At 39.2% G+C, this 23880-nt stretch overlaps 1 protein-coding gene across 4 annotated transcripts in view; it reads right to left on the bottom strand.

The window, feature by feature from the left end:
* rgs3a (regulator of G protein signaling 3a) overlaps positions 1-23880 on the bottom strand; it is a 119156-nt gene that overhangs the window by 78835 nt on the left and 16441 nt on the right. For 2 of the 4 annotated variants that reach the window (XM_075455965.1, XM_075455964.1), the window contains 7 exons: positions 13559-13640; positions 12634-12739; positions 11553-11979; positions 9503-9542; positions 8962-9305; positions 6419-6496; positions 3163-3274 (listed from right to left, as the gene is read on the bottom strand). In XM_075455965.1, coding sequence (XP_075312080.1) covers positions 3163-3274; positions 6419-6496; positions 8962-9305; positions 9503-9542; positions 11553-11979; positions 12634-12739; positions 13559-13640 — 1189 coding nt within the window. Of the gene's footprint in view, positions 1-3162; positions 3275-6418; positions 6497-6737; positions 6845-8961; positions 9306-9502; positions 9543-11552; positions 11980-12633; positions 12740-13558; positions 13641-16717; positions 17576-23880 lie in introns of those variants that run through there. The other 2 variants (XM_075455963.1, XM_075455966.1) reach the window with 2 other exon arrangements.

Genomic DNA, 23880 nt, shown 5'->3' with positions numbered 1-23880 from the left:
TTTTTTATATTGTTTTCTATATTTCACCAACATCAGGAAAACCCTGATCCACCCTCTACATTGACGGGACTTCACTGCTGTAGCCTCCTGAAAAACCACTGATTATAATTTAATGATGGACGGTGCCTCCAGATCTGAAAACAGAAGCCACTGAAAAAGTGCATTTACAACTGGATGACACCTCCAATTGCAAAAAGAAGACAGATTGTTGTCCATGAGAAAATCATCCAACTACTAATTACCTGGTAAGAAGCTAAACTCTTGGCTTTCAAATGGTAGATAAACCAAGAGGTGACATGATGATGCATGTCCTTTTTTGATATGTAATCTATGTGAAAAACACCCTGCTGGTTTGGTTAATTCACTTTTAAATATTCTGAATTTTAACCTTTATAAAAGAAAAATACCTTGAACTGTATGGAAACACAAATGTTTCACCAAGCTCTCTTTTTTGATTTTTTCCATACTTATCCTAACCTGGAAAACACAATAAACGAAATCCACATTTTTCCATACTTTTTAAGACTATACCTATCAAATAATTTTGTGTAAATCAGCAGCAACCAAACTAAAAACATCTTTCAGTACTATAAAAGTTACATGAGCTGATGTGCTCGGGGGGGGAAAAAAAAAAAGATAAAAGACAAAAATACAGGCTTCATTTCAACTATACAGAATTCTCCCTTTTCCATCGAGAGGTCAATTTGACGAAGTTGGGCCTTTTTTTGACAAAATACATCTGCCACACTTTAAGCAGAGACGGTTACAATAAATCTCTCAACAACATGAAATAATGTGGCACACACTGTTAAAGGGAGAAGAGACCACATCCCCTCTCAGACACTGTATGTGTAGGTCGGAACAGCATCTTTCTTGTGAAATGCCGTACCCGACAGCAACATTGTTCCCTTTCACGACCAACAGCAGAGGTCACTGTTGGATAACTCTCTGATTCTCAAAAAGCAGCACTGTCTGAAATGCTTGCAAGTGAATCATTCTGTGAAATGTTATCATCACTATTCCATAATATAATTCACATATTTGATTATTTTTCTAGTTTGAAAAAAATGTTTCTGATCTGGACAGGTTGAGAAACTCTACAACCTTTAGAATACTTCTTAAAAATGTGCCCTTTCGCTCAATTTCTGTGATCTCAAGTGTATAATCTCACATGAAAGTGGGTGGTTTGTCCAGATAGCAGTCGCAATAATGTATCATTTACCCAAATAGGAATAATTAGATATTCTCTCCTTTTTTGCTAATTAAACCTCAGGTACAGGAACCACTCATAAGTTTTGTCATGTAGGTTAAAGGTGAACTCATTCTTGCTAGTTTATTTACTGTAAAAAAAAAAACATAGTAACATTTGGACTGGCACCTTGTCCCTTTGGTTTTAGCAGTTTATACCACTCTCTTTGTTTCCCACGCTCCTCAGGCTAGTATTGGGGTAATATGAACACAGGAAAGCCCCTTTTTCAAACTTCTAGTGTGTCATTACACGCGCGTATACACACACACACACACAATCGTCAAACACGCCCTCGCTGAAACAAACACAATCCAGCGCCTCTTTCCTGAGTGACGCTGCCGAAGCAGAATAACAATGACAGGCAGCAGGGTGGAGGTGGACATGTGTGTCTGTGTGTGTCCTCCTATGCAACACACACACACACACACACACACAAAGACACACAAAGTTTTCCGAATCCTAGATTGTTTGGGTGTAGGATGGAGGTCAAAGGCGGCCCAGAGGTGAACAGCAGTATCTGGAGAAGATGCAGGAGCTCGCGCCTACATCTGAGTGTCATATTTTAAAAAACGCAAATACTTTCAAATCCTCCCACACTGCACTTCACAGAAATGTCTTGTTTTTTGCATGTTGTCGTACAGAAGCTAATAAATCCCTTTTCATTATTTCACATTATGCTAATTAGCCACAAACAACCCCTTAATCTTACTTAGCAGTTCTATTAACAAGTGACATACAGAATACAAACAAAGCAGAACTTCTAACTTGGAAATATGTAAATAAAGATTTAGCCAACATGTTGCTTAATTAGTCTTCCTAGATGGCGGTTGTAAAAACATTTTGTCAGCTGAATAAAAAGGTATCATATTAAAAACCAAGACTGCTCACTTTGTCATCAATCACTGCTTGACCTGCTTACACGAATAAGCAGTCAGTGCACGTGTGTTGTACAGAAAAGTTGAAGTATTTCATCAAGAGTTTTAATGAAAAGGTAAATAGGAAACTCCACTTATCAAAAAGACAGGTCAGCACTTTATACATAGACCTGCTGCTAGAACAGTAGAACTGAACAACAATTTATCGTACCTGGCCTTTCCTAACAATAGCTGTCAACAACGTATTTTTTAGAGCATCCCACTGGACTTTAAGGGTTTCAGACAGTTTTTTTTTTTTTAACGCACAGCAGCGTAGACTATGGTAGATCTGCTAGGTTTCTCCACAGAGGCATGGGTCTAGTAGTGAGTTGATAAAATCACATCGATCAATCATTAAAAACAGCGTTGGTTGATTTAAAACTTCTGTGGTGTCAGAGCTGTTGTTGCCTCCCTCTAAACCGCGCTTCAGAGCTATCAGAGAGAACTAACACCCAAGTGTACCCACTCAGTCCTGGCTGCGCACTTCTCATGCCTCCAGGCCCTACCCCCTGTCTCTGCCCACCAATCTAAACACACGTACTTACAACGAGTCTTATTTATTTGATTTGCCTGCACTCTCTATGGCCCTGATGGCCAAGCTATTCTCTCCATAGTGCCAGAGGAGATTGCTGTTTACACCAAGGTGAAATAAGAAGACAAAGCAACAGGAAATTGGGCACTCATTTTTGTAAATATCCTTTGGTGAAGCTCAACTGAAAATATCTCCAACCATAGTACTGTATGTTTATTTCTGGTTGTGCAGTTAGTGTTTCCGTTTCTTATCCAATGCTGCACTGTACAAGGTCAAATGGGGTTTAACATGGTTACACAAAGCTGGGATGGTTTTGGATATACAGGATTTACATTTTGAAACTATAGCTGTTTTTTGGGCATGAACTGACTCTTAAACGACAAACACACCACTCTGACACATGATTGCCTCAACATCGCAGAAATCTCAGAACAATGGCTCCTGTAGGAGTGTTGAAAATGACATACCATCCTGGAGTCGCAAGTGTCGGAGGTACAGGGGGCTCTGAAGGACATTACACCTGCCCGGCTCATTTTCTCTTGTCACAAGCATCAGATCGTTGTAGACAAACACTGTGACCTAAAAGAAATAGAGGAGGAGGATTACAAAGAGAGACACGGGAAGTTTAAGAGAAAAGGATGAAGGGCAGGAGTTTGTGAGGGGGGTGTTGGGCTCGAGGAGGTGGTGATACTTGTGCATGACATGGTCTCACTGTGGTTTTACACCTTACAAACACATCCAATCCAGCATCTACTAGTTGACAAGTCTCACCCCCGACTCATGTCCTTGCAAAAGAAGTGTTGTTCACACATATACAACATTCACCATAAACATGCATCCTCCCACATCTTACTTTGTAGCCTGCTCAGTGTTGTTCAAACTGTCTTTTAAAGTAGATTCACCTCCAAATACACTGGTTTTTAACTTGTTAGTGAAAGATAAAATAACCTTGTTTGACCTGTTTGATATACTTGAAAATACTTCACTTAGTCACAGCTTTTGTTCGAAAAGTTATTCAAAAACCTCAGTCAAACTTAACAAAACCTACATTCCAATAATCTAACTTTTGCTTTCGTTGGCTTGTTTCTACTTTACTTTTCGCTTATTTTGTTCTAACCACTCACTCCAGTGTGTTTGTAATCTTGAGTATCAACTGTGGAACATGAGAAAAAGGTCAGCCAGAGAAGCTTAAAATTAACAAGAGATGGAAAAACCCACGAGGAAATGATAAAATTAGGTTGAGGCTTAAAAATAAAAATGGCAGCCCCAGAACTGCTTATGTGTGTCATAAGCAACAAAATACAGATATACAGCAGAGAGTAATCATTCTAGATGGGTAATGTTTCAAGACCTTTGCTCTTGGTGGCTTCCTCTGACGGGTGAGCTAGCAGAGAGGATATTTCAACTTTAGCCAGTATGTGGTTAAGTGTGTGTGTGTGTGTGTGTGTCTCTGACTTTGGGTATGCATGTTCGTAGGTTTGAGTGGGTGGAAGAGAATGTTGGTAACAGAGAAAGACTAAGCACTCAAGAGGCAAGCAGCAAACTGTTTTCACACAGAGAAAGCATAATGCATGTACACACACAGAATATAAGCAGTTAGATTATTTAGAGTTTCCACAAACACATTCAACTTTGGGTCTTTGTCTAATCCTGATTCTGTCCGATTGCTTCTTTGTGAGCACTTCAACACCAATTTTGACCGACCTCCTAAATCTAAAACAACATCTTGATAAGTCGGACAATCAACCGTTTGTGCAATTAAGACTGGCAAACGCATCAGTCACCACAGTGAAATGAACCCACCTTATTCATGAAGTCACATACGTTCTGTTTTTAAATGATAAGATTAAAGTATGTGATTTGACTAAAATGACTGTAAATGTGTTCCAGGCCTGCATTGTCCTTTGTTGCTTTGTGAACATCAGGATGACAACAGCTCTTTGATTACTCCAATTAATGATTGATGGTGTAGTTTGGTTCAAAAATACATCATCTTAAAAAAAAATGTGTTGTTTAATAACTTAATGACAACTTGTTCAGGCACAAGGGCTTATGCTCTACTTTACCGAGCATTAATTGAACTTAAACCTCTTAACTCTGTCATGTATACGTTCCCAGTTTTGGTCACATGTCCCTAAATCAACCACTGCCCTTCACATTAACTCCCTCAGCTCAGGTAAAAGCTGGAACAACACATAGATCTCTAAAAACAGCCTGTTTAAAGTGGCACGCTGGAGAGAAACTCCCCCATGACAAACACTGAGAGCGAAATATTTGTTTTACGACTGACCCCAGCGAGAGTCCAGAGCCGCTGCACTGCACTGCATAACAAAGTGGACCTGACAAAGATATTTTACAAAGTGTGGAAAAAAAGACTTCACACAGTAAAAAAAATCTAAGAGATTCATTTTCATCATACTTTCCAGAGATACTTAGAGAAAATACTTTATAAAACACCGTACAATGCAGACTCTTCTTAAGCAATGAGCTTGGATGAAAGGAGCCACTATTTCTTTAGATACATGAAACAGAATTTCTCCGAGTCAGATCTTTGGTGCTTCCCTCCCTCATCTATTATTAATTCTGCTTGACTCGTATGGACCTGGCAGTTCAGAGTAGCTACAAATTCCCAGCGGACGTTCAGACATCTTCCTCGCCCCTTCCCACCTCCTGAGATGTTTCTTTACATTTGTTTTCCTTTTATGTACGGTTGCATACTTTTAAAACACACAACTATTCCGACTCAAGATCGAGGCAGGTGGGCAGTCGCTTGTAGTTTGGTCAAATCAACAAGCCGCATGAGAGGTTGTGACAAACAAACAAAATGTTTGCCTCTGCTCTGTCCCCTGCACTCCGACGATGCTGCAGAGGAGAAGGGAGAGCCTCGATAAAAGTCTTGGAAAGAACACTGATATTGCATCTTCTACATTTCAAACAGTGCCTTGAACAAGTTATAATAATTGTGCTGTCCGGGAATTAAAATAGATTTTTGTATCATTTGGTCAACATAGTCTTCAAAAACATATTTGACTGTGAAAACGAGGATTAAGACAATCGCTCGACAAGATGCTGCTGTCACCGTGTGTCAGTGTGGGGATGGTGTTCTCAAAGTGTTAAGAGGTGTTGGGCTCTGCCACATGGTGATTTTCTTGATGGCCAGAAAGCTCAGTTTTAGTCTCACATGAAAAGATTACCTTTAGGGAGTGTCCATGATACCTTTTTGTATGAACTCTACATTTGTTGTGTTATTTTTTTTCTTGAAGCAATGGCAATTAAGCAATTAAGCTCAGCTTTGTCTAGTGAATGGCTAAAAGACATCATAAGGGAACACTCCAGATCTTGAGGGTTAACTTTAGCCTCTTAAATTAATGTCCTCCATGAAGGTCCATTATAAATAAGATCTCAAAACACATCCATTTAAATTAAAGGTCATAATGCAGAAAAACCAGGGGGGGGGGGGTACTGTCTTGGTTCTGTCTTATTACCTTTAGATGTTATTTGGTATAATATTTCTTCATATAAAAAAAAAAAACAACTAAGATTCCTGTTTAGATCATTAAACTGAACTTAAACCTTTTCCTCAAAGCAAATGCAAAGCCTTCGTTCTGTAAACACTTTTAAACACGTTTTGAAATCGCTATACATGCATACGTTCACATCAAACTTTGGCACGAATGTGCTCTCATTTAAAGTTAATGTTTTTAGTGTACTGCTGACACTCACCTTGAGAGAGTGGTGTTGGCTCTCATGTAGTATCATCTCCTCGGAAATGATGAGTGTTCGGCTGCACAGGTCAAGAGGCTGGGTGCAGAGAAACCATACAGACAGATTATCATACAAAGCTATTTAAAAGTTCCTCAGCTCATTCATTCATAACCGATATCTTTAAGCTATTTATTAGTGCCCACTGCACATATTGCTTGCACTACGACCCTTTATTACTAATATCCTCATCAGCACATATGATGCTATTTTCAAGATAAAATCCAATTGTCATTGCATTTGGTATTAATTTGTAAAAAGAAACAGAAAATGACATTACCAAATCCATTTTGGCTCCAAAATCCAATCGATCTACTTAACAGCAAAGAGCACGTCTGTTTTCGCTAAGGGTAGCACAACTGAAAGTGACTAATGACAGAGAACGCTAGTTGCAACTGTGAGGCGATACGTGTGGTCGAGAATGACAAGACACTGACATAAAAAGAACTAGTGCCACAACATGGGAGGAGGGGACTTCCTCTCAAGATCAGGGTATGACAAAGAGCCAGTGTGTGTATATTTAACATTTAAATTCTGTAAAGTGGGGTCAGGGTCGTAATTTTCTATATGAATTAATAGGAAGTACAACCACATTCTCTGCATTTTGAAAGTGGGAAAGTCTCAAAGAGCCATTGAGGAAATTGTTGCAAAAACAGTCTTATTTCACTGTGGCCCCCACTGGTTGTTTAATCATGTGTACCACAAGATATTATTACTTCACATGCTTTACAGTCTGTTCAAATGCAAACCTGACTATGTATTTAGCAATAACACAAGACTTAACATATATTATCTTTACTTCCTTAATTCCATCCATCCATCCATTATCTATACCGCTGAATCCGTCGATTGGGTCGCGGGTGGGCTGGAGCCTATCCCAGCACTTCCTTAATTGTATAAATCCAATTCTCATTTTGCCCATAAAGCATACTAGTGGTAAAACATTTTTCTGCTCACTGTTACATTTTACAAAGATTGTGACAAACACAAATTGAAACCAATATAAGGTATTCAATTACAACTTGCACCTCAGAAAAAAAGGTACAAAACAAGGTAAGGAAACAAACATCCTGGATGTTCATATCTTCACACTGATTCGCTGTCTCTCTTCACAGACACCGTCTGATGCTGCAGCCTAAAAGCAAAAAAACCTACATAAGACGTGTCATGTGTGAAAATAGCAAACTCATGACAGAAAGGCCGATATATTTCCCAACTGCAAACCTCAAAGCTCTGTTTCCTTTTAAGCCAAAATTCTACAGAAGAAAGGCCATCAGTCCAAGTATGATGCCTTATTTTGTACATTGTGCCTGTGTAACTGAAAGCCTTTCACAGAGTTTTCCTAAAGATTTGGGTCATTGTCTTGTTAAAACGTAAGCCTTCATCCAACCTTCTGATCATGAGCATTCTGTCAAAGCTTTTTATTCCAGATCACCCTGTATTGTGCTACATGAATCTTTCCCTCTATCCTTGGTCCCCAGTCTCAGCTCCACAAAAATATCTCACATGATTATGCTGCCATCACCTTGGTTGATTAAAGAGGTGATGCTCACTGCCATGTCACCGGGAACTGTGCACATATATATACATACATACATATACATATATATATATATATATATATATACATATATATATATATATACATATATACATATATATACATATATACATATATATACATATATACATATATATATATATATATATATATATATACATATATATATATATACATATATACATATATATACATATATATACATATACATATATATATATATATATATATATATATATATATATATATACATATATATACACAGAGAGAGAGAGAGAGAGAGAGAGTTCTTCATTTCATCAGACCAGTGAACTTTGCTTATCATGGTCTGAAAGTTACTTAGGTGCCTTTAGGCAAATTCTCAGCTGCGTAAGATGTGCCTTTTATTGAGGAATGACATCAATCTGGCAACTCTGCCACAAAGCCCTGACATGGTTGTGCTGCAGGATTCTCCCTTGTCCACAAAGGAACTCTGGCTCTCATTCACAGGGTTCATTGTCTTGTTGGTTAACCAAGGCCTTTGTTCACTATTGCTATGCAATCAGGGCAATTGTGTCTGCTGGTGGTTCCTATCCTCTTCGATATCAGAGTGATGAAGGCAGGGTCAAATGCACAGTAGCCTGTCTCACTGGGCAATTCTCTCAACCATTTCACACTGAAACAAATCATCAACTGTAAGATCATATGTATTATTATACATAATAATCACAAACCCTAATTTGTGAAAACTAAGGTGTAAAGCGTATCAGTATGCATCACAGTACGGAGGCTAAAAGCTTCTGTAAATTAGCAACAAGGATTACAACTAAAATATAAATAAATCATAATACAGTTAGTAACTTCCACTAGAATATATGCAGCACATTAAAAAGAGAGGAAGAATCATGTCAAGATGTGTTATAACATCCCATCCCAGCTGGGAGGCTCATATCAAGTGGCCTACCTGGACAAAGATGGGGAAGATGAGGACCTTGGGTGCCGCTTTGACATATCCATAATTGGCATGTGGCGTGTGTGAGCGGACAATGGTGCAGTTCTGGTAGTTGGCAAAATTGGCATTCTGTTGCTGGTAGCCGCTTACACCAGCATTGGGAGAGGTGGATGATCCCTTTGATATCTTGGAGTTGTTAGATCGACGTAGGAAGTTGGTACGGCCGGAGAAGCCCCCGCCACCACCACCGCTGCTGCCACCACTAACCCCCCCAGAAAAAGCACCACCGCTACCACCAGCCTGGGGCTGTGGACCAGAAGTCTGTCGTGTGGGATATAACCTGCTGAAACCTGAAGCTGTGAAATATTAAGAAAGTGAAGCTTGAGTTTACAAGTTTGCATTAGGCTCCCAAATGTTATATGCATTTATTAGTGTAATCAAATTAACAGTGAAGCCAAAACTGAAAGTAACATTACGCTACATCCGAGCTAATATTGAGCCAAAGCCAACACTGATGTATACAAATATTAACATAACACAATGTGCATCTTACCTAATGTTCCCTGATTGTCCTGATAAACAGGCCTCAGAATCTGAAAGCAGAGTAGTATGAAAGGACATTGAGTTGATTTGTTTCAGCATAAAGGGGAAAAAAAGCTACATCTGTGATGAAGCGAAGACATAAAAACATTTTCACATAATGAGTCATGATAGTGCATGCCAGTATTCATTACAAAACAGGAAGAGAAGGAAAGAAATCAACCCTCTGTGGTGATGTTAATGATACTAAAAGAAATCTGGATACCAACTGGCTGCAAAAAGCAATGTTTCTTAATTATAAAAAACTAATTCTATAGAAGGCTTTGTTTGCCACTCAATCATAATGTTGTAGCTTCAACCGTCATAAGCTATCTGAGGTTAAGAGACCAGACAGTGTTGCTTTCTCCTTGTCATGACATATTAGAATCTGCTAAGGGAGTAAAGACAAAAGGCTTCCATCACATCACATGTTGATCAGGTTAATGCTGCGAGCGGACTAAGATTTAAGATGCCCCAAAATATATCAATATGTCCCATTATTGCTACCCTTTTCTGCCAACTTATTAGGATAAATATTTTCTGCATGTGTGCTTTTTTCTGGACTAAAGTATTGTGCCAGTGTGAGTCGCCACAAGCATGACCCATTTCCGGCAGGCTTCCATTATATTGAGCGTTGCCAAAACAAAATCTCCCCAAATTCCTGCCTCCCTTTTGTTTGAGATAGAAAGGTAACTGAATGGGAAGTTTTGTTCCCCATGGCATGTACCTCTTTCTATTGAGGCTATACATTCTTTCTTTAAATGTCTGTTATTTCTGTGAATCTTCCTCCTGCTTTTCTCCTAGCATCAAACTGAACTTGTGTCACTTTTTCATGGGACTTCTGTGTCCCATAATGGAACCTAAAGCAGTAAAAAAAAAAAAAAGAAAAAAAACACAGACGAAGATATTGCATGAGGCATGCATAACACACAAACAGACATACAGCTTGGAAGACATGGAAATAATGAAATTAGTAAGTTAGGCAACTTAACCCTTTAATGCCCTCACTGAGAAAAACCTTTGGTGGAAAAATCTTTTGTTTCCTTGGGATAAGAATAATAAGAATCGGTAGTTTCTTAAAACATAGTTAATATAGAAATATGATAGAGAAAAGACATTAAAGGGTTAATGCACCATCAACTCTCAATCTGACATCAAATGGCTTTGGTTTGTTAAAAAACTCTCAAATGTGCCGAGCTGCTGCTTTGACACAGCTGCAGAGTCTTGAACAAACTCTTCATCTTTTGATTAAACATCTTTGCTACCCTGTGGCGGCTCACAGGTTAGTACTGTGTTATCAAAGGGATGTTAGCTAAGGAATTCAGATCAGTCTTTTTGATTCAATGAGTTCGCTTTATTTTTATCAATAAAACTTTGAATTAAAATACAAAGCAAATATAAGTATGTGCTGTATAAAATGCCATATACATGTCACGTTGTACATGTACAAGCATGTTATACCAAAAATACAATCTGTGCAATGGATCATTCCTGGAATGTTTCCGAAAGTTAGCACTGAAGCAATAATATTGTTGAATTCAATTTCTTTGTCAAATGCCAGAACTACTTTTTTCAAGTCGTTATATTTGATTCATGACACAGATATTGTATTTATATCTATAGGAAACATTCTATACATTAGCTTTGCTTTCCTGTTAGGAACTGAGTATTGTTGGTAGAATGTAATGAAATGAATATTGCCAAAGTGTCACATAAAACAAAGTATATAACGTATTATCAACAGCTGTTTTTTATATTCTGTTGTCTCCGATAGCTTTTCAGTCTTGCACTCCAACATGGCATTGAACTATATGTGCAGTATGTGATGTGTTGAAAACCTGCACAAATGAATGAGACACCAGTAAAAATGACACGGACAAACTGAACACACAGTCCATCTATCTATCAGCACCAGGTATGAAAGGTAAGGAAACATATCTAGGATGAGCCACCATATGACCGTGGTGAGGGTGAGGAGGACGGAGAAGATGATGAAGATGCAGCCCTCCACCAGTCTGTGGTACCTGGCTTCCAGGGTTGATAGGGGCCAGGATGATGTAGTTGTCCCCATTGGAGGCCTTCACCCTGGTTCCCTTCAGTGTAGCAGTTGGCGGGTGGTGAAGGAGTCGTGGTTTCCCATCCATGTCCTCACCCGACCCTCCCTGTGCCCCCCACGCCATGGTGCCCCTGCCTAGGTCAACACTGCTTCCGGCGTCAGAGCCGTTGACCAGTAGCCGGCGGGCTGCACTGGCACGGTGGTGGGCTGGGAGAGGCGGCACAGCAGGGGGAACTTTACTTGTGCCAACATCACGCCTGCGGGTAGGGGGTGAAGGGGGATCATAGTTGGAAGTGGGAGTTTTGTGGGAGGGCCGATGGATGAGGCCCTCAAAATTAGGTTTCGCTGAGGGACCAGTACGCCACACCACCACTGTGATTTCATTGGCACTATTTCTGCAAGACACACACAAAAAAAATGGTAGTTAAATGATATATGTTGTGGCAGATTAGATTAGATTAGATTAAAATGAATAAAGGGATCTCTAAATTAATTCAAAACTACATTAACTAAACTAAAACATCAAGCTGAAATCAACCATGTAACAATCAATTCAATAAGAAACTAAGCAGCAAACCAGCAGTGTTCTTGTTACTCGTACACCTGTAACTTGATAAAATCTTAGTATAGAGTGAATTCTTTTGCTAAATTGACAGTGTGTATGAGTCAGCTTAATGAGAAAAGGTCAACGTATATCAAAAAAAAAAAAAAAAAGGAGTATAGCACTAGGTCTTAAACACGAAACCAATAAAGAAGCGCCTTACAGTGAAGTGTAATTGCACTGTTGGCTACTGGAGGCTAGTTTGAGAAGCCCACACCAGAGCTATTTCTGGTTTGCAAGTCACAGTGAACTTACAATTGACTTTTAAACTAGAATCACTCAATTAGGTATTTACAGTAGCTCAGTTGTGATGGCTTAACCTCTCAGACTGAAGACTGGTCTGATAACTTTCAATTATCTGTCATAAACTTTGAAAATGCATATGAAATTATGGCAAATTAGGGGGTATAAATTGCAGAGTTATGCCCCAGTGTGTTGGAATCATTACCTTATAGCATGGGCCAAGTCCATGCATTTCCACTGCTCCACTGGCTGACCATTTAACTGCAGGAGAGTGTCAAGCTGCTGCAGACCAGCTTGATCTGCTGGACCCCCTGCCAGAAAGTAAGGACAGTTCAAATCATTGCACACTTTCAAGCAACATTCGTGCTATTCAGGGTAATAGCTATTTTATGTATCAAGCAAGTTCTCCTAGCCTTTGAGCTGCAGAATGGTAAATTGTTGCATGGACAAAACAATCAAGTAAAATGGAATGTGTTTGAGGGTGGAAATTTGTTGTATGAATCCCTGTCATCTCTCCATAGAAACAGTGACTGGAAGGAACGCTTTCCAGCAGATCATGCTGACTGAACCAACGATCTTTATATTCTGAACACTACAACTGAATGAAAAACGAAGTTAAACTTTTGGAAAAGACATATTCATGAGGTACCATATTTTAAAGTGAGATGTTAGCTCAGAGTCCAAGCTGGTCATACTTTTTCTGCATGACATGGAACTGACCAAATCTCTTTGCCCTCATTTTCTGTCTGGCTCCACAATGCGATCTCAAAAAAGGCAAAATGCCAAACTCTAGTGAATCAATCTGAACCAAAAGCAGTTACAATACTATTTACATGACAACTTCATTTGGACAGTCGGAAAATACCTGTTCACTCTATAAACAATATGATGCATAATACAATATATTTCAGTCTCAAAGTTAGGTCGTAAAACAATTAAATACAAAATAAACTCATATGGTGAATCCATCATTTAAATGATAATGATTACTATGTTTTCCACTAGAAGTTGATAAATCTAACAAACCTTTTAGTTTTGTTATTTTGTTCTAAGTGAGAGCCTCCCATTCTAAGTAATGACCCCAGCACTACTGAGTTTTATGTACACTGACATGTACATGTAAAACTTGCCTGGATCAACAGCTTGTACCCTCACAGGGGAATCTGAGCAGATGGTGAATCCATATCCATCCTTTCCTCGAAGGATGGTCACCTGAACAACACACACACACACAAAACACATGGACACACGTTCATTTTGTGATACAAAGATAGGAACTCACCCCCACTACCTGAGGAACCAAAAGTAGCATGCTGGCAAAATAATCAGCTTCCTTCCTACAGGACAATAAAGTAGATTTGTATTCTACTTCTACTTCCTATCAAAAGTGTCTTGACAGCAGTTTCCCGGAGAACCCAATTAGCTGACTTAGTGGGGAAAAAACATCTCAAAAAATAGATAACAGTAAAAAAGTAGAAAGTTATTTTTTGTCTTATAAATGGGGAGAAATGGAAGAAACTTAATCTACCAAAGGCAGACTGCTTATTATACCAGTATGCCTGGTACTGGTATGCCAATATTACAGACTAATTCAGCACTAAGAGGATGTCACAGAGGACAAATTATTCAAAAACAAGCATAAAGCTCCTTTTGGCACACTTGCAGAAAGACACATATTACACATCAACAAAGAAGCTGAATGTGTAGATTTTAGTGCATTTGACCTTCTAGTGCAGTCAGTGAAGAATAAATCTTGACTATCTTTTTTTGGTCTACTCCCACTGAGGTAAATATTCTATTTCATCTACCGAGACAGCACTATATAATACAGTACAACAAGCAATGACATCATGAATCATGAAGTTAAAACAATTTGAGACAGAGTAATATTGGATTGTTGGCGAGGCTACCACAGATTGTGCAGTCATTGTCAGGTACTATGAAAATCAGTAAACTATAGATATTTCTAGGGTTGTAATCCAACTTTGCAATTAACAGTTTGACATTAGCCAGTACAATGACAGTAAGGGAGTGCAATAAAAAAAAATCTTAGTAGAATTGAAGAAATCTGAACATTATACCGCAACAAAAAGGCTCAGTACCCACTGCTCACATTTATCATATCCACACACACATCTATACACAGAGAAAAAGTGCTGATGGCTATTTCCCATAACTTCTCTTTCGTTTGCATTGCCAAACTTTCAGTACCTGCACACAAAAGTCGGAGCCAAAGTCAACATAGTTTCATCCAAAACATCTAACTTCTTTCCATCTCATCTGCAGACAACCAGGGACAAAGGACGCAGATATTACTGTTTTATCTCTGTTTGTGTCTGCAGTGGAACAAAGCTACATGTGTAAGCTGCAAAATTAAAAACAGCAAAACTTGGAGATTATTCAGAGGCCCGAAGCTCGTGATGACCCTAAAATGTCGGGTACTATTGCGGTTTCTTATAGTCCACTGATTTTATGTGCCTTCTGCCATATCCTTCAAAGCCTCGGTCTCTTAAATTTGTCTCTGTTTCTGTTTATTTCAAATCTTCCACTGCTTGAAAAATTATCACAATGCTACAAAGAGACTGACTTTGTCATCTTTATTATCTGCAATGCAAAAGCACTTTGGCTCTCAGGTTCTGTCACTGATGTGTCTAAAATAAGTTTTTTGGCAGTTGTGGACTCCTTCAGAAGCATTACAAATAGATGTGTTATAGAATAGAATAGGGTGCTGGGTAGATAGTAACCAAGAAACTGACTTTGAAGTGGTAAGAGATGATTAACATGAAAACAAGGATAAAAGCTGATTTTTTTAAAAACAGATTAAAAGTTGGGAAAAGGGGACAGGGAGGCTTCAAAGATTCCCAGAGACAGAACAGATGACAAAAGCAAACAGAGGAACAGATGGTATGAAACAAAACATTCCACTGGAATCAAGCATGACAAACAACAAAGTATCGTGAAACATTTGGAAAACCCAGCTTGATGTGACATTAATAAAAAGACAAAGACCGAAAGTGAACACAACTGTCTGCCTCTATCTACGTCTCTGTCATTTTATCAAAAGCCTCCGACTCTTGTCCTTTTAAATTGAAGTCAGAGAGGTGCCTAATTTGGTCCTGTTAATCTGAAAAGCCAGAACCTTCTGAGTAAGCGCTTGATAACTTCTGGTCTGCCAGCAATCAACAGCCCGAGGCCCAGTTTTTGCTTCTAAATGAGACTGATAATTCAACAGATCGGTGTGAAAGTAATTTCAGGACATTTTTTTGTAGCACATCAATCAAAAGACAAATTACTGAATGAAAGAAGATAAATCCATGGAGAAAGTCGTCAGCTCACATTAAATATTCAAATTGTATGAGCAGGCCTTTTATAATGAATGAATAATTCAATCAAAGATAGAACAAAAGAGACTAAAACATAAGATTTTAACTGTCTTGAACTGTCTTGTTCATGCATCTGTGACAGAGCTTTTCCTTCTTCTGCCCTTGTCCTCAGTGCCCAGCAACCATCATTTTGAACACAGCTGTACAAAGGCTGGAGAAGGTATCCTGTTTGTCTCCATCTGATGATTACAAAAGATGTCTTTTCTATTTTAAAGCAATACAGGAAATGGGACCATCAACTGCTGACAGTTGGCAAGGCTAAATTAAATGTATCAACCAAAGCCACGATATTGATATGTGAATATACAGACTTATCTGGGTCAGTATGGGCTGTGACAAGGACAGCAAACCACACACAAATATATCCGACTGACGTGTCATGTTGTATTTCCGTTGTGCAAGCTCAGTCTTATATTTTTACTCTCACTTGTGACTGCATTAGCTGTAACTTTCAGTTTGTTTCTTCAAATTTTTCCTTCCAAATTCATTAAACTATATTTCTATGGAATAGGATTTTTTTTGTGTGTGTTTGCAAATCAAATGCACACGAAATAGCTTATGTGAAGAAAACGGCACAAGTTCCCATTTAAATATTTCTCCATTTCTACTCTTTTCCTCCATCAGATCCTTCTTCCACAATGGGAATGATAAATAATTTAATGGACACCCCTTTTGAAAACACACATCCCTTATGTCTCCCGCATTCATCTGCTCAAAGTTATTCTCTCCCAAGAGAGCTGGACAGGCAGTAAAAAGCACATTTTCTTCTGTGCAGTAATAAAAGGATGACCTGGTGTGTCAAGTGGTGTGACACAGATTGATACTGTCCGTTAATACAGCTTTTATATAAATCCCCCTCCTGCTCCCTTGCTTCCATTTGCTCCCTCGCTTTTCATTTTAACACACCTGAGGCAGCCTACATCCGATGCAGAGGTGGCACAGCCCGTGGATGGTGTGCATCACACCACCACCACCACCTCCTCTTCCTCCGCCCTCTCCAGCATTCAAGTCCGCAGCCAATACACAAACGCTACGACGGTGACTTTCCACCTGGCTGCCTCCTCTGCAGCCTGAGTATCGCCACAGCTTTCTTTGGGCAGCTGAGATTGTTCTCCTGGGGCTGTGCTCTGACGGCTGAGTGGACTTCAGTGTGTTGTGGATCATCTCAACAGTGAGCGCTGTCCAAAAAAAGTGGATGGAGTGACTTTGTTGTCAAGGTGATGGTCCAAGTGAGGCAGCTCTAGATATCGATAATGTTTCTCACCTTTCTGGAAAACAAGCAGGGAACTATCGGGTGAAACAAAAATGATCTTTGAAGATTTCTTTTCAGATAAACTGGTCTTTGTTCTGCATTAACTTTTCCCCGAGTGATTGTCGATTTAACCTTATTGAAATCGCTCTGCCGCTGACCTCCAGCTGCAACTTTTTCCATTCAAAGTTTGCTGTTAATGACTCCAGTCATCAATGCACTTTTAAGTGCGCACGCTTTTAGTCATTTTATCCACGGCTGCAGCTTCGAATGTTCCACTTACTATCCTGAAACTTCAGTTAAATCCTCCCCTCTTTAGTCCATTATCGTAACATTCCTCTTCTCTCTTCTTGCGTTTGTCTTGTTCTGTAGTACGCTGTCCCACTCCTCACTGTGTGACCTGAACAACAGAAGCTGCGGTAGTGCCTGAGATCAGCTGTGCGAGTGTGTGGTGGCGTCATCCAGGCGAGACTGGCGCTGGCTCGGCCTGCTCAGGCCACACTGCAGGTCCTGGCAGGGGCGCTCATGGGAACTCTTCAACAGCAGAAGAATAGGAGGAAGTGCCTCCCACCGCCACCACCCCCCAATCACACACATATACACACAAGCACACATGCTCTTATGCATACCTCGCCACCCGACAGCAAGAACAGCTTTGTGTGTCTGCACCCGATAAGGCCAGTTTGCTTCCTGACTCCACAATATGAGGTTGTGAGAGGTGCTGCTGTTCTTTATGGTGACTAACATAGGTGGCATAAGTGAACACGTATGAATAAAGGTGTCAAAGCCGGGACTTTGATGGGAAATGTTTAAAGGGTCCGAGTAGAGGCAAAATCCAGACCACACATGCTTTTCTAAATGGAAAGTTTCTGATGGCCGATGACATTTGGGTCAAACAGATTTTAACGACCAGGTTTCCTAACAAAAGACAACGATAGGTTTTGCTTTAGGACATACTTTCACACACATAGTACCAGGAATCAAACTTCACACCTCATCAGACCCTTTCCACTGCAGTTCCCACACTACCCACTCTCTGTCCAGACATTATGCTTGTTTGTTATGTTTTCGACTTCCATATTTCCTCTGCTTTTCCTTTCAGCTGCTCGCTCTCACCTCAAACCTCTCAGGACGGAAATTCACATGTCTGCAAACTCTTAACAATCCCTCCTCCTCTTCCACTTATCCAAACATTGCTTTTGTTATTGTTTTCGATATCCATATGTCTGGGACAGAGGTAGGAATCTGCAAAAAAAATAGCAAACACCAACAAACACCTCAATAGCAGTGCAGGAAAACCCCTGTTCAATTACCAATTAAACAGTGGCCTGTCTAACCTCAGCAGGCCCATTAATTCCCAGCTTGCCTCTTTTTCTTTTAATCGCCTGGATGTCTGGCTCAGGGAATGAAACATGGACAGAGAAGTGACAGAGGAGCAATGGTGCACTACTCTCTGCGATGTTAATAAAGTGGCAGAAAACACCATTGTCTTAAGATCGCTTTATGCCAGTGGTAATGACAGCTTTTCCCTGTTTGCCTTTTTCAAAAGGGCGAGGGTTACCCATCAAGCACACAAAAACACTTTCTCTCGCTTTCACGCTGCGCCGTTCACCTCTAAATAGGCAGAAGGACGGATTAGAGGGAGAGAAGAAAAGGAGAGAAGAAAGCGTGTCTTGGGGAGAGGAGTGAAAGAGGAGTTTTGAAAGGCTTGTCTTGGAGCCAGACGAGGCCAATCTGTTTTTTTAGCAGTGTGGGATCTTTCTCTCACTTTGTGTCCCCCTGTCTGTCTCTTTCTGACCTGAATAAACAACTATCAAAGGAGGAGGCCTCTTCCGAGCCAGTGAACACAAAAGACGGGTCTAAGTTCAGGGTCACAGCCCAAGTTACACTTAAAATTCAAACAGCAAAGCTTGGTATACAGATTCATAACTACTCCTTAGATACAAGATTTTAGGCGTGACATTGTGCATACAGTTGTATGAGAGAGCTGAGATAACAACAAACCTCCTGGACCAGAGCCAGCCTTGGACAGAGCAACCCCATGGCTTCAACATTAAGACTAATTACACTGAGCTTCTTATATAGATGTTAAGTGAATGGATGAATTGAATCAATCCTTAGAACTGACAATAAAACAAGAAGAGATGGATATAAAGATGGTATCACAAATTCAATTTTTGACCTGGTGATGGTGCCATATGAAAACTAGGGTGCATCCCATTTATTGGGATCATGAACAGTGGGTCAAATGTTGAATTTCTCCTTAAATTATTGAGGTTTAAAAAGGCTATTTGGAAATGTTATTTACCTCACTTTATTTATGTGAACAGATGTGTACAAAAGAATGGAAAATTAAATTATTAAAGTCGAGTAACCTCTGCTTTATTTGGCATGGAAAGTCCTATTGAAATATTCTGGAGCGGTACATGTGTAGTTATTAGGTTATTTCTGTCTGGACCAACACACTGACAGACCAACACTGCCATCTCTAGAGCAACTTTCAAACTGAGTAGGATTGTGGTCCTTAAAAAGATGTCATTTACAAATGCTCACACATTAACAAAGTGATTATCAAACCAATCAAAGAATAACGAATAACCCCCACTCTGATCAATGCAGTGAACCATTGGGATTAGCATTGTTAATATGTATGTGTTGTTTTGTACGCGTTTATTGAGATTACACTTCTTTCAAACCAAAAGAAGGTGCAATATAGGAGAAGGAAAGGATGCATTCGACAAAAGAGAAGGATTAAGAGCAGGCAGTTGCCAAAACACTGACTTGGGACTACATTTTAAGAATAAAACCGACAATTTACGGTTAACTCCAAGATGCCACCAAGAAAATGTAATTGTTCTGTCATCTGCTCAGCTTAGTTCACCCTTCCTTCCCATTTTTCTCCAGCCAGACAAAAGTGCCAGACCCATTTACACAAAAGTCTAAGACCTAATGCTAGCTGACAAGCAAAGTGATACTGGGGAACACTGAATCCAGGGTGCAACTATGCTAAATATTCACAAACTGTCTGACCCCTAACAATAACATAAGACAGTAGTTTTATGTTTGTTTGTTTTTTTTATTCATTGGCCTGTAGACATAATTAGATGTGGGCATGGAAAGTGAGAAGATGAAATATCATTATACTGCATGTCAAGTTTACTTAAACACAATAAAACCAGTAGTACTTGGATTCAAAGTAACTACAATTTCTACATTTAGATTTTTAAGAGATTTCTGAATAAAGAAACTTTAAAAGAAACTTTTTTTTAAAGAAAGTGAGCATTTCTGATCGTACAGTTTATTATTTCACATGGTTTTTTGTTCAAATTCAACCTGTATTGTTTTAAAAGGGCAGCACCAGCTTTTTGGATAAATTCAAAAGATGCTCGGCTCACAATGACTCAAAAGCAAAACGGCAGAAACTGAGAAGCACAGCATTTTAAACCAGTTTATCCTGCAAGATGTGGTCATTATCTAAAAACATATGAAAAGTAGTTTGAACAAGATGCAGAGAAAAACTGTAGAAGTGTAGTCAGTTGCTAGGAAAATGCTCTTTAAATAGCCTTGTGGTTTGTTGAGGGACATTCCTTTGTGCATATCAAGTATTATCTTCACCATAATCTGGAGTTTCAAAAGGATTTAATGAAGCCTGTGTAAATCACCAAAATGATGAATGTCTAAGGCCATCATTAAACATTGAAAAATGTTTGAGTCGGTAAAGAGTGGGCAGATAATGATACCACAGAGATCTTTGTCTAGTAGGGGGTGATGGCCTTGGGGTGACAGACAGAATAGATGGAGAACAGAGAAGAAAAGGAGTTGGAGCAGTGAGGGAGAAAACACATGACGGTTTGGAAAGGAACAAGTACAAGGCAACAAAAATGAGAAGAGAAAGTCTAAAAGGTTTTCAATGCTGCCTTAATTTAGTCTGTGAATGTGCTCTCCCCTCTCTCCCTGAACTCTCCCCTGAGATCGTCCCTCACAAACCACACAATCAAATGTTACTCTGATTCAGCCGAAGATAAAGAGGAGGACGGAGGGGACGGAAAAAGGAAAGGACCATTCACAAATACGGATGTGAAACTTTTCCACATGATTACTGCCCTCCTCACCGCCTTTGACACTAAGAGTTGCTCCGGTTGTTGACAAACTAGATGTAGCATCATTATTTTTGCAAGCAATATGAGAAAAGTAAAGCCTTTCTCACAGATGTAATCTTTTTGTTTGTGTTTGTGATGTCAATACAGATAATAAGACACGGTCAGTAAGTTGACATGACAAAAAAGAAAATTTTGAAATACATGCAACTGCACAATAAGCATGTTTAAGTCTAATTTCTCCAAGTCAGACCCGGATAATACAGTTATGAGTACATGGCCTGCATGTGTAGAATCTGCATTATGCACAAGGAGAAGAGGGAAAGTGTGTGAATCTAATAAGAGAGCTTGAAGGAAAACCCTCTTTTTAATACCACACAGCTATGCACAGAAACTCTGTACGACCACTGCTTTCCACAGTGTTCACATCCTGGAGTGTTTCCAAAGCAACAAAGATGTGTTTCAGAGTTATACTGATCAGCTGAATGGGTCCAGCCGTCAGCCCCTCCAGGAGCTTAAAATCATAATCATCTTAATAAATTTTGAGTAGATCTGCTGAAAGGCTATAAATCCAAGTTGTCTGTGGATTTGTTAGAGTAATAGCTAGAATTTAAGAAGAAAAAAATTAACACTTTAATATCCACTTCCTGTAGAATTATTTCTGCAATGAGTCCTCCATCTAAAACGACCATACAGGCCATTTTTCCATCCCCTTAAATCCAACCCATAACCATGTCCTGTAAAGTACCGCAACAAGTGGCAGGAGGGAAATACAACTTGTATGAGTATTTCCAAATCACATCATTCTCAAGTCTTTCCAAGAGGAGACCACTAAATTCTCACCAGGAGGCAACACACGACAGCTGCTTTTTCCACCTCGGAGTTGGCCCCAGTCACTTCCTGGTTGGGTTTAGGCAACAACATCGCTTTGTTGGAGTTGGAAATCAATTATTTTATTAGGGTCAGAAAAGGATTATAGTTAGGACTAAAATAGATTATTTTTAAAATGGGAACATTTTTTTACAATTCACAACCACGAGAAGCGGCATATTCTTACTCTAAAATGATATGCCAGCATAAAAATACAACATATAGGGGTCGCATTTTGGGGGGGTACAGTCTCAGTTTCTACAATCTTTATTCAAATAAAGTTTTCTTTTCACAACAAACTTTGTCAATGAAATTTTGTTTAAACCAACATAGTTTTTCAGTTATATTCTGAGAGACAGTACTGGTGCTCACTAAGTTACTGTCTGACAAGTAAAGATACTTTGGATGATGCGGTTGCCAAATAAAAGGTTCAACAGCACAGAGCATTTCTTAGCAACTGTAAAAGAATCTGTACAGAATCTGTAATCTGTACTTACAGTCTAAAACCAGTGGTTTCTGTTAGAGCACCCAAACAGCAAATGTTTACAGTCAAGTAACACAATCATCTATGACAGGAACAAAGGAAGAAGTCAGCTGGGGATATTACAGTGTGACAGTCCACAGAGGTAAAAGGTCAGGGTAAAAGAATGGGTCAACAAAACAACTGTATAGCAGGGAACAGCTGTTTGTTTCCAGTCACAAGTCAACATTTGAATTTTTTATGACCACAATTCTCCCTAAAATGAACAGAATCATTTTTGAATGGGTCTGCCAGTATGTTTTATTAAAGACTGCTAGAGTGAAATTTCTGAGTTGTTTGAAAGCTATATAATAACTCTCTATTCCGCAATCATTTAAACCACCTCTACAGAACTCGCATCTTTAACAAGCACCTGGATTACTAACCTGAATTATTAAAAGAGAACTACAATGAAATCTCATAAACCAATATTATATTCACACTGGAACATATAGAACATCAAATCCTGAAAGTAGGAAACTCTACTTCTTCGTGAAAAACTAAGAATGGCAAGCCACAGAGGAATAAATCTTCCCGTATAGATGTAGTGAGAGCAAAATATGCAGCAGTAAAAGCCCAGGTAGAAGGAAGGGTCTACAGAAGAGAGAGGAGGCCTCAGATGGCAGCAGTAATGTGTTAGAGTCTTTATGGATTATGTACATAATGTGGGAAGTGCTGATTAAGATTTTATCAGCAAATTTAAAGCATCTAAATATTAATAGATCAGCACAAAAAAGTCTAAATACATTTTCATTTCAATTCCGACATGTACGACATGCACATTGAACTCAGCATTGCAACAGCTTTGTCATAGAAGAAATAAGTTTCTCTTGTTTGTTCTAAGATTATTCCCGTGTCTTCTCTTAGCCTTTATAGTTTGTTTATTTATATGTTCTAGTGCTCTCTTTAACACAGTGAAACTATTACGTTTCTATCTTCAAATATCGCCGTAATGAGTGAGCTGAAATATGTTGAAAGAAAAATGTGTCTTAGAAAGAGTCTCAGTTTTCATGCCTCTGGGAGGACTGGCCATTTGTAATGTTTTCGTTGACAGCAGAGACGATATCTGTATGAATTGTGTAATTTTAGATTGAGTAGGGATAACAGCTTTTCATAGAGAAACAGCTAAAAAAAACTAGTACCAATAGTAGTAAAAACATCTTGCTAAACAATCCAAGAGTACTGTTGCCTGAGTGAGCCTCTCCATGCTGAATTCTTCAAAAACCCTTGGTGTAAAAATTGCAGGCTGCAGCCAGACTGTTAAAGGAACATTTTTACATATTGAAACTCACTACTGAAGTTTAACACTGCTCAGCATAAAGCAGCTACAGGC

Source organism: Odontesthes bonariensis, chromosome 22, assembly GCF_027942865.1.
Source record: "Odontesthes bonariensis isolate fOdoBon6 chromosome 22, fOdoBon6.hap1, whole genome shotgun sequence".
NCBI classification, from domain to species: Eukaryota; Metazoa; Chordata; class Actinopteri; order Atheriniformes; family Atherinopsidae; genus Odontesthes; species Odontesthes bonariensis.
Note: the sequence above shows the minus strand (reverse complement) of the source record. Positions and strands in the feature narration are given on the sequence as shown.